The 10835-nt window shown below is 47.5% G+C and overlaps 4 protein-coding genes across 4 annotated transcripts; 1 reads left to right on the top strand and 3 right to left on the bottom strand.

Moving 5' to 3' along the window:
• Nucleotides 1-979: 979 nt before the first annotated feature.
• METBIDRAFT_171217 (uncharacterized protein) lies at nucleotides 980-1918 on the bottom strand. Its single transcript, XM_018854694.1, has one exon. It carries the CDS (start codon nucleotides 1649-1651, stop codon nucleotides 1151-1153), a length of 501 nt encoding a protein of 166 aa, XP_018711529.1. The 5' UTR covers nucleotides 1652-1918; the 3' UTR covers nucleotides 980-1150.
• Nucleotides 1919-2184: 266 nt separating this feature from the next.
• Nucleotides 2185-2787, bottom strand: RPL16A (60S ribosomal protein uL13; the record flags this gene model as incomplete). Its single annotated transcript, XM_018854031.1, has 1 exon — nucleotides 2185-2787. The coding sequence occupies one exon, from the start codon at nucleotides 2785-2787 to the stop codon at nucleotides 2185-2187; it is 603 nt and encodes a 200-aa protein (XP_018711528.1).
• A 1924-nt stretch (nucleotides 2788-4711) lies between these two features.
• LEU4 (2-isopropylmalate synthase) lies at nucleotides 4712-6493 on the bottom strand (the record flags this gene model as incomplete). The annotated part of the gene is made up of 1 exon (XM_018857401.1): nucleotides 4712-6493. The coding sequence occupies one exon, from the start codon at nucleotides 6491-6493 to the stop codon at nucleotides 4712-4714; it is 1782 nt and encodes a 593-aa protein (XP_018711527.1).
• Nucleotides 6494-9901: 3408 nt separating this feature from the next.
• On the top strand, nucleotides 9902-10630 carry METBIDRAFT_42523 (uncharacterized protein; the record flags this gene model as incomplete). The annotated part of the gene is made up of 1 exon (XM_018857550.1): nucleotides 9902-10630. A coding segment is annotated over one exon (729 nt), but the record flags the coding sequence as incomplete, so codon positions are not given.
• Nucleotides 10631-10835: the final 205 nt, after the last annotated feature.

The following is a 10835-nucleotide window of genomic DNA, read 5'->3' as shown; positions in this document are numbered from 1 at the left end:
TATATATATATATATATATATATATATTATCTATATAGTTTTTCCCCTTTAATCAGATGACTGTACCAAGAAAAAAAAGAATACATAGCGTTACGATGTATTGTTCCTCCATCACTTTAATTTCGGATCATATGTCCATCGATTTGTACCACGACTGACTCATTTATGACACCTTTTCCCATGCAAGTCTTCAAAAATGGAGACGCCACTACGCCTTCTTTAGCCACCTCTACATCAACTGTAAAAATTTCAAACACTGGTGGCAAGAGCTCAATTTTGTCAAACCTATGAGTTGAAATTTTGGCGCCGTCAATGACTTCTTTTCCCTGAAATGGTAAATCATCTTGTTTAGCGTGTCACCTTTATGCAAGGACAATGCTCTCTGTATTGTTAAAATTGACAAATACCATCGCAAATGATAGTCTTATTGGCTCATCACCACGATCTTCATGGTACACTCGAAGGCAAAGCGAGCGCAGGACGAGAATTTCTGGGGTTTTTTTTAAATATGTGAGTTGAAGCGATTAGATGAATCTACAAAAGAAAGATTATTACAGAAGACTTATCCTAGTATTGGCATACGGAATATAAATCAGTAATCATGCTGCCAAGAGGATTATTCAGGCCATTTACAGAGAGGAATGAGCCGACGTATTTGAAGTTCAAAGGTTTTCCGTAAGTAATTCTGTGGTTTTTTTTTGTCTTTTTTCACAATAGATTTACTAAAAAACCTTTCAAGTAAAGCGGCCACAAGAGACTTGTGCGAAGAATGGTTGACGTATTATTTATACCTCCACAGATACGTGCCAAAAAAAAAATTCAGGCCGTGAATTTACCTAAACATCAAGCTTTTTTCGACCCAAATGTACATGTTTGACAGCTGTCTCGAAATAATTATTTTTTTTATTTTTTTGTTACATCAATGAGATGTCTATTTCATTAAAAAATGCGCATTTCTACACGTTTTCCAATAATCATCAGCTCTATAAATATTCTACTTGTTCAAAGAAAAATAGTTATTCCCACTTAAATGAACTGGTGACATGCTGACTCAAAGAAAAAAGTGAGATTACAGGGGCTCATAAAATTCATGTGGAACAGAAAATATTTAACGTTTCTCAAGCGAACCTGTTTGTCCGACTTCTCAGGTTTAGCCGAATGTCTGATGTTGCACAACTGCATGTGAGCACAGTCCGGTCATGTGAGTGGTGTGACCGACTTTTAAATGACCAGCCCAGCTTGTATTCTGCAAAACTATCAAGCGGTGGATTTGACAGAGCTGGGCTTTCGAAAACGGCGTTTTCCCCGGAACCGCAGATATGCCTATTTTTTGAACGAATAGGCGTTCGGGTTTTTGATTTCGGTTGTGGATGTTGGTTTTCCCACCATGTGGCGAGAATACCCAGTCAAACGATTTACATTGTCTAGCACTCAGGGTATTTTTGCATGCTAGTTTTTGGTACACATACTTGCGGTGGTAAACATACTTATAGACAAGTTTGGGAATATGGTTGTGAGATAACTGTGGACATGGTTGTAGACATGGCAGGGTCATTATTGTAGACAAGATTGTGAACACGGTTGTGACATCATTGTGGGCATGGTTGTGACATACTTGGTTGTTCTGTTTTTCTGGTGGGCCTCGTGGCATTCGATGTCATGATCACTGCTCCAGCCTGAGGTATGAACGGTTGTACGTGCTGCTTTTGGGCACTGCTAATCAGCAAATACCCCGAAAATTTTGTCTGATTAGGCTGTTCAAAATAAGTGGAATAATCGAGATATATCTTTGCCAGAAACCGGCTCGGAAAGATGAAGCTTATGGGTCCGAAGCTGCCAATAACCAACGGGCCCTCCCCGAAGTTGCAGTGAATTAGTCAACCTCAGGCTCCTCTTTACTCGGACATCCCCACCTTTTCCGGGCCACAGCTCAGATCGAACCGGCCAAGGCATTAAAAAAAAAAAGAAGTTTTGGGTGCAAGCTAAAGGGCTGCAAAGAAGCTGAAGTGAAGAGGCGGCCAGGGCCGCATCCACCACATAGAAGCCGGCCCCGAAAACACAAAACCAGCACAGCCGCTCCTACGCCCGTCGTTCGTTCAATGATGTATTAGCGATACATACATATAGGGTCTATACATACATAGGCAGTCCCTGCGGAACCGAGAAAAACATTAGCCATGCCGCTTAGTAACCGAAAGCAGCCAACTTCTTAGCAGCGTCGGACTCGGCGGTGGAGGCAGTGGCAGCAGCAATCTTCTTGGCGGCAGCAGCCTTCTTGGCGTAGTACTCGGCGGATCTCACCTTTCTCTTCTCCTCCAACTGGTCAACAATGGACTCGTACTTCCAGCCAACGGCAGCAGACAACTTGCCGACAGTGGTGTACTTTCTACCAGGCTTCAATCTCAACACTCTCAAGGCTTGTGGCACAACAACACGCTTCTTCTTGTCGTATGGAGAAGGCATACCCTCGAAAACCTTCAATCTCTCCAAGGCAGCCTTACCTCTGGCGGTCTTGTGAGGAATCATGCCTCTGATGGCCTTGTAGAAAACTCTAGAAGGAGCTTTGAAGTGGAAAGGACCCTTGGTTCTGTTGTATCTGGTGGCCTTTCTCAAGTAGTCGTGGAACTTCAACTTGTTTCTGAAGAACTCACCGGAGATGTTCAAGGCCTCGCATCTGACGATGACGACCTTCTGACCGTTCAACAATTGCTTGGCGACAATCGAGGCCAAACGGCCCAACAAGTGTCCCTTACCGTCGATGACAACTACTGGTTGGAAATCAGACATTATGTGGTGTTTATCTGCTGTAGGAAAGAGCTCTAGGCTGGAGAAAATTTTGAGGGAAAAAACTGCCGCTAGCAGCGCGCTGCCCTGGCCTGCAGACAGACCGCTTCTGGTGCGGCCGGGCTGCCCGTGCACCGCGCGCCGCTAGGGCTGGTGCCCTGGATCCCGTGTGCAGGAGACATGTCAAATAAACGGGTCACGTGCGTGTCACGTGCCGCAGCTGCCCCGCCGGCGGCTCGGGCGGCGTCCGGGACTGCCCGAGGCATGCTTTCCGGTGTATTTGCGTCTGCGTGGGAAGTACCTAAGGCCCTTTGTGTGTGAAATGCAGCGAATCTTCGTGCACACACGAGACTATTTGGTGTGGTCCTGCACACGGCCAGGGCCTCGGGTAGCATGGGCTCCGTATACGGGACGGGAAAATGCAAATGGTTCCTAGTGCCCATCTGTCAAAGAAGCGACGTGACCCTTCTGGGATCATGTTTCGGGTTTTGTATTCTATCTTGTCGTGCTCTTTGCATAGAACTCGTGGTGTCCACTTCTTCAATATGCACTCCAATCTTATCAGACGACAATTTAAAGACGGAGTTGTGCATCATCATCAGGAACTCACTTTTACATTCCCAGTTGTTCTTTTTCCTTTGTTTTTGAAGCGGCTGGCTCTGGAGGAAGCGGTACCTGGTCTGCACTTTGAAAACACATTCACAGACCTGCGAAGTAGAACTAGGTCAATTGAATGGACTCTCACCAGACAAAATAAAGCAGCATCTTCTGGAAACTGTTGGCTGGGCGATAAAGCCACATTTACTTTCCCAGTCTTTGTGCCCTATTTTATGTTATCAAAATATAGCGCCTACTCGCTCTATCCATGTTTATAATGAGCCTGTGATCCTCATCAATGCAAATCGAGCTGCCCAGTAGCCACCAATGGGCTCGGCACGACCTAGTGCTATTGCTGCGAAATAGCATACCCCAGATGGACACTCAGCCGCACCAACCGCACTCATTTGATCATCAAGGAAAAAGTCTAAAACTCCGGACGCACATGCTCTGCCTTGATACTTAGTGTGATATGATGTAATGGTAATACTTTGATGTGCTGCTTCCATACCGAAGAACACGTACAGGTTTCACTTTCTTGGTCTTACAATCCGATACCCCGAAATTACTTGGAATCGTTTCACCTTATTCATGGTGAAAAAGCAGCATGCCAACGATTCTTGAGACTACCGGACTGAATGTCCCAGATCACTTGCAGGTTTTTTCAAGTATTCAAAATGATATACAGCACGCGAAGGACCGGCGCAGTCTTGCTGAATGTGCCTTGAAACATACCATATAACTTGTTAAGGTCAGCATGTCCCAGTAAAAATATGTTTCAGGATTATGCTACATAGCGAATATGAGAAGAATGTGGGCACGAATCATCTTGCACTCCATATTACGGAACCCATGTTATAGATTCCAAGTTTTTGCGAGTAATTCGACATGAAAAGCGTTCTTTTTTAAGGTGTGCTTGATGGGAACAGCTAACAGTACATGCCTGAGCTTTGTTTTGCCCACTCGTTATACCATCCATTGTGGGAAATTCACTTACCCACTCAGTGCCTCCAAATAACAATTTTCCACACTTGGATATTCTTCCTCATGGAAACTCGTATACTGCCTAGCCGTCAAGACACAGTACTTCACTGGAACAAACACAACGAAACTGTGGGGTTTTGGATTCTTTTGCTTCCAAAACTAAACCGAAATGGCACTGAATCCGTGAATCAAAAACTAGCTACAGAATGAAATTGACTACTCGGTCTGTAACATGGTCAGGCTCGCTAACCTCGCGAAAGTGTCAATCGATTCCAAACACAATGGCCCACCGCACATTCAATGAATGTCTCTATTCTCGCTATGCAAAGACATATTGTCCCAAAATTTAAACGGAAATCTCGCCGTCTCTGATCAAGCCATTGAGGATGGCAATGATCGCCTTGAACGAGGACTCGTTCGTGTCGGTGGCGACACCGCATCCCCATCTGGTGACCTTCTCCCCAGTGGAATTCAAGTAAGACACTTCGATGTACGTGGCAGCCTTGTCCTGCGTGCCAGTGCCCAAGGAATGCTCGTTGTAGTTCACCACCTCGAACAACATGCCAAACTCCTTGGCGACGGCATTGATGAACGCGGAAATGGGCCCGTTGCCTTGGCCGTTGACTTGCACACTCTTGCCACCAACCTGCAACGAGGCAGTGATATCACGTGAGTTGCTGTCGGTTTCCTTGGTCTTGGAGTTCGTGTAATCTTCAAGCACGATCGTGGATGTGCCCATGTACATGTAGTGCTTGCCGAAAAGCTGCACGATCTCCTCGGTCTTCAACTCACGGCCCAACTGGTCGGCCTGGTTCTGCACGACCGACGAAAACTGCACCTGCAACTGTCTGGGCAAGTCCATGCCCAAGGATCTCAAGATGACCCACGCCGCACCGCCCTTGCCGGACTGCGAGTTGACTCTGATCACGGCCTCGTAGTTCCTGCCGATATCCTTGGGGTCCAAAGGCAAGTAGGGGATTTTCCAGGACTCGTCGCCCGCGGCCTTTCTTTGTTCCACCTTCAGGAATCCCTTCTTGATGGCATCCTGGTGCGAGCCGGAGAAGGCAGACACAACGAGCGAGCCGCCGTATGGTGCTCTAGGGTGGGTGGGGATCTTGTTGCACTTCTCAGAAATGGCAATGATCTCCTCCATGTCGGAAAAGTCCAACTCAGGTGACACGCCGTTCGTGTACAAGTTCAAAGCCACCGTGATCAAGTCCACGTTTCCGGTTCTCTCGCCGTTGCCGAAAAGACAGCCCTCCACTCTGTCGGCACCGGCCATAACGCCCAATTCCGCAGCGGCCACGCCGCATCCTCTGTCGTTGTGGGGATGCACGGACACACAGACTTTCTCACGCTCGGAGATGTGGTTGCAGAAATACTCGATCTGGTCGGCATACACGTTGGGAGATGCAACCTCCACGGTGGCAGGCAAGTTGAAGATAATGGGCTGTTCCTTCGTGGGCTCCCAGGCGGCCTTCACGGCCTCACAGATCTCCACAGCAAACTCCGTAGGGGTGTCAGAAAAACACTCGGGCGAGAACTCAAGCGACCACTGGGTCTCCTGCTTTTTTGGATCGTCCTTGGTCAAGGATCTGACTAACTTGGTGGTCTCCACAGCCTTTGCCACGGCCTCCTCCTTGGACATGTTGAACACGATGTCTCTGAACATGTCCGACGTGGCCAAGTACACGTGGATGATTGCTTTTCTCGCGCCCGTGACCGACTCCACGGTTCTGCGCACCAAATGTTCTCTCAGCTGGGTCAAAACCTGGATGGCCACATCGTCAGGCGCGGTTTCCACGGCAAATCTGGTGAAGTCAAAGTCGGTCTGCGAGGCCGAGGGAAACGACACCTCGATTTCCTTGAAACCCACCTCCACGAGTTTTTTGAAATAAATCTTCTTTTCGGCAATCGACATCGGGTCGGGCAAGGACTGGTTGCCGTCCCTCAAGTCGGTCGAGAGCCATCTGGGCGCCTTGGTGATGGTCTTGTTGGGCCATGTTCTGTTTGGGATTTCCGGGCCTTTGAATGCAGTGTATTTCTTCGAGGGGTCCTTCAACATGTTTTTGTAAGGCTTGATGTTGTACGCCACTTTTTGGAGCAAAACGTTGGACGCCTTAAACATGTTTGCTTGCACTGGTTCTCGAGGGCGTGATAGTGATAGACAACTTGAGGTTCGAGAGACCACGGCAGGAAAAATGCTAGAAAGAGGCGTTGAATTTACACGAATATTACTTCGGTTTGAATAGGTCGGAGAAAAGAATAAGGTACGATGGCGAAACGGGCCCTAATATTCTCTTGGATTTTTTTCTTGTCGCGTACTTTTTCATTTTTTTTCGCGCCGGTTCCGGCGCCTTAAATGCGGGGAGTTACCGGGTGGAGTGATCATCTCGCGACCGGAAAAACTGTGTTATGGAAGTGTGCTTTTTTTTTTTCAGTTTGCTAAATTGCTGAAATTAGCTTAGTAGAGAGAAATCACGGTTGCCGTGATATTATCGATTTTCCCTGGCTCTGCAATAATTCAAAACTGCATCTTGATGGATGTTAATATTTCTCTTCGATGTTTGAGCCGCACGCAACGCCGCATGTATAGAGACATCGTAACTCTGGCCACACTGGTTTTTTTTCTCTATTTTGAGTGTCTTTGTAACTCGAGTACCTGAAGTGTTTTTCCCATTCCCAAAAGACTGGCTTATCTCTTTTTTGGGGTTTTTCAAGAAGGAACTTACGAGCGCACATTGTGAAGAGCCAATGGATTGCGAAGATTTGTAAGCTCTTTTTGCATTTTGTGAACGTTTGACCCGTGAGCAAATAAGTGAGACGTACGAATAAACATATAAAAATATTTTCTTGTACCACTTATTACTTCGACTGGTAATGAAATAAAAAATGTTCAAATTTTATTTGGAACTTTTCTTTGGACGTATTTCCTCCATTCATTAAGCTGGAAATACACACGCAACAAATATATAGTTTTACAGGACTCATCAGATAAATGTTCTTTTGAGTAGGAAACACTATAATGTATTCAACAGGGTAATTTTTGAATTCTCAGCATGCTGATTGAACATACAAGAGTTTTTTAAGGACCCGTTTCCAAAAATCTGGACTGTAAATATTGGTCGTCATGTCGAGTCATGTACCAGGATAAACAGTTCATGGCCAAGGAGCAAAGATCTGAAAGAGATGTTCGGCTGATCAGCTTAACTCCGGTATTGGCAATAAAGACTTCTGGAATTAAGGGGCCATAATAGAAAAAGAAGCTGATTCCATTTCACATGTAGCTGGAGGATATCACTTCAAAAGCTTTCTGTTCAAATAGTCCCGAACGCTTACACCTTGTTTCTCAGAAGTAAACCTGCCTCTTGCCCAAAACCTGGGAGTCTGCACCGTAAAGTCTAAAGGAATTCTACCGAAAGATAAAAATATTGAAAAGCATTATAATGGATTGGCGTTTGAATTAATTCCTACATTCAGAGTTAGCACGTTGCCGCTTTTTGCTGACAGACGGAAACGTGAGACCTGTAAATGCGCCCAATTGGCTTAATCTAACCGACAAGAAAAAGTCAATTTAATCCAGATCTTTGATGGCCAAATGCACCCAGCCTAAGAAAGCATGGTTGTGGTGTCTTGAACAGAAACAGATGGATTTGAGAGCTTTTTTTTTGGAAGGGGACGAAAACGCAAGCTTTCAGTTTCATCCAACTACGAGATTTGAGATATTTGAAAAACAAATGATCTTTTCAACCCACCATGAGGAGCTGAGATTTTTTTCTTCATCTGCTTTTGGCATTGGCTCATGGAACCTGCCCGCTGCTGAGCCAAAAGTGCTTGTATGTCAGAAATTGGTGATATAAAGTTTCAGCGGAGTAATTGCAAGCCTGAGTGCACGGGCTCCGGGAGGATCATCAATTTGAGTTCCGCTAGTAAATCCAGAATTGATGAAGAACACGAAGGGACTCATTGGCCCAGCAAGAGTTCTGATATGTTATAGATGAAAACTAGGAGGAAGAAGATATGGCATGCCTATTCCGGAGCACTTTTGACTTTGGCTGCCAGAAAATAGCCCTATCAAAATGTATGTGTCTACTAAGCACTGTCTGCTAAGCACTGTCTGCTAAGCACTGTCTGCTAAGCACTGTCTGCTAAGCACTGTCTGCTAAGCACTGTCAACTAAACACCGTCTACTAACACCGTCCATTATCACCGTCCACTAAACACATTAACAATGCCACAAGCGAGTGGCTCACAAGACAATGATTCAAAAAAATAGCAAAAAAAACCAAAAAACCAAACAAACAAGCAACAGAACATCAAACGCCTGTACAAAATTAGGTCATAAGTTTACTCACGTTGAAGAATGCCACAATCACAGTTCGCAAGCCCCTATTTCTATGTGCGGTTTGTAAGCTTTTCGAGCAGATTGCATTTAAGCCACTTGTCCCCATAAGTACTCACAGACCACCTCAAACAGCAAATGATACAGATAAATACGGGCTTCCGGCATGGTAGCAGAATAGAGCCCCAACATGGGTTCTGCATTATCCAATGCTTGCACAATTATCTGGAATCACTGCAATTTATGGTTTGGAATATAAAATTAGGAAGGCAGGCGCGGGCCGCATAGTGCGGGAATCCCAGCCACGAGAACACCACTACCCACCAGGAAGCGGACAGGCCTGCAAATCGACATAATATCACTAGCTGTATAATTTCATGCTTTTTGGCTGTTTATTGCCGTCCTTTTTTTAGTTTATTTTTCTCGTGGAAGGCGAGTATCAGCAAGATGCCCAAAAATTGAACCATGTCTGCACAGTCCGGCTGCGATGAGATGAGGCCTCACCCCAGGCTTTCCTGTACAGCATCGTGAAAATTTCAGGTATTTCTAGCAAGCTTTTTTTCTCTTCTCCCTACTTCTTTCCTTACCCACAACACACTTTCTAAAATGGGAAAAACTTCTACTAAGTCCAGCAAGACCGCCAAGGTCGCCAAGGTCGTCAAGAAGGCCGAGTCCTCTTCGGAATCGTCGTCGTCGTCTTCTTCCGAGTCGTCGTCTTCTGACTCTTCCGACTCTTCTTCTTCTTCTGACTCCTCGGATTCCGAGGAGGAGACCAAGCCAGTCGCCAAGCCAGCCAAGAAGGCCGACAAGAAGGCCGACAAGAAGGCCGACAAGAAGGCCGACAAAAAGGCCGACAAAAAGGCTGCCGAGTCATCGTCTTCGTCCGAGTCGTCGTCTGACTCTGACTCGTCGTCGTCCGACTCCTCTGACTCCGAGTCTGAGGCCGAGAAGGAGCCAGTGAAGGAGACCGCCAAGGCGGCCGAGTCGTCTGCATCCTCGTCCTCATCCTCGTCCTCGTCCGAGTCATCTTCCGAGTCATCTTCCGACTCGGACTCGGACTCGGACTCGTCGTCCGACTCGGACTCCGAGGAGCCAGAAAAAGAGTCCAACAAGCGCAAGGCCGAGGAGAGCGAGGAGTCCTCCGCCACCGAAGAGGAGCCCGTGGCCAAGAAGCAAAAGGCCGAGGTGGCCGAGGAGCCAGCCACGCTTTTCGTGGGCAGATTGTCCTGGAACGTCGACGACGACTGGTTGAGAAGAGAGTTCGAGCCCTCGGGAGGAGTGGTTTCCGCCAGGGTCATGATGGAGCGTGCCACCGGCAAGTCACGTGGCTACGGCTACGTCGACTTCGACTCCTTGTCCGCGGCCCAGAAGGCCTTGAAGGATTTCCAGGGCTACGAGATCGACGGCAGACCCGTCAACTTGGACTTGTCCACCGGCAAGCCCAAGCCTTCCAACCCGCTGAACGACCGTGCCAAGAAGTTTGGTGACGTGCCCTCTGCGCCTTCCGACACCTTGTTTGTTGGCAACTTGTCGTTCAACGCCGAGAGAGACACCTTGTTCGAGCTCTTTGGCCAGCACGGAACCGTGGTGTCGTGCAGATTGCCCACGCATCCAGACACCCAGCAACCCAAGGGGTTCGGCTACGTGCAGTTTGCGTCTGTCGACGAGGCCCAGGCCGCGTTCACTGCCATGAACGGTGAGTACATCGAGGGCAGAGCCTGCAGATTGGACTACTCCACGCCCAGAGAAAACAACAACGGCGGAGGTGCCCGTGGTGGCAGAGGTGGTTTCCGCGGAGGCCGTGGAGACTTTGGTGGCCGTGGCGGCCGTGGCGGTTTTGGAGGCCGTGAGAGATCGTCGCCTGCCCCTAGAACCGGTGCCAACAACGCCGAGTTCAAGGGCGTCAAGAAGACCTTCGACTAGGCTCAGATGGTTCTTCCGTTGTACAATATTAATTAGCCGTTGCCTGTAGCGACAAATAAAGTAAAAGCGAATGACGCAGGAGGCAGCGAAGCCTGGCCACTTCACGTGCAGTGCCGTTCTGTTGGTGAAGCTATTAAGGACCGGGGCGCCATCCACTGAGCCCGTGGCACGTGCTGCGGTTCTGAATGACCAAGAGGCCTGGCAG

The sequence above is a fragment of the Metschnikowia bicuspidata genome (genome assembly GCF_001664035.1).
Source record: "Metschnikowia bicuspidata var. bicuspidata NRRL YB-4993 chromosome Unknown METBIscaffold_3, whole genome shotgun sequence".
NCBI lineage: Eukaryota > Fungi > Ascomycota > Pichiomycetes > Serinales > Metschnikowiaceae > Metschnikowia > Metschnikowia bicuspidata.
Note: the sequence above shows the minus strand (reverse complement) of the source record. Positions and strands in the feature narration are given on the sequence as shown.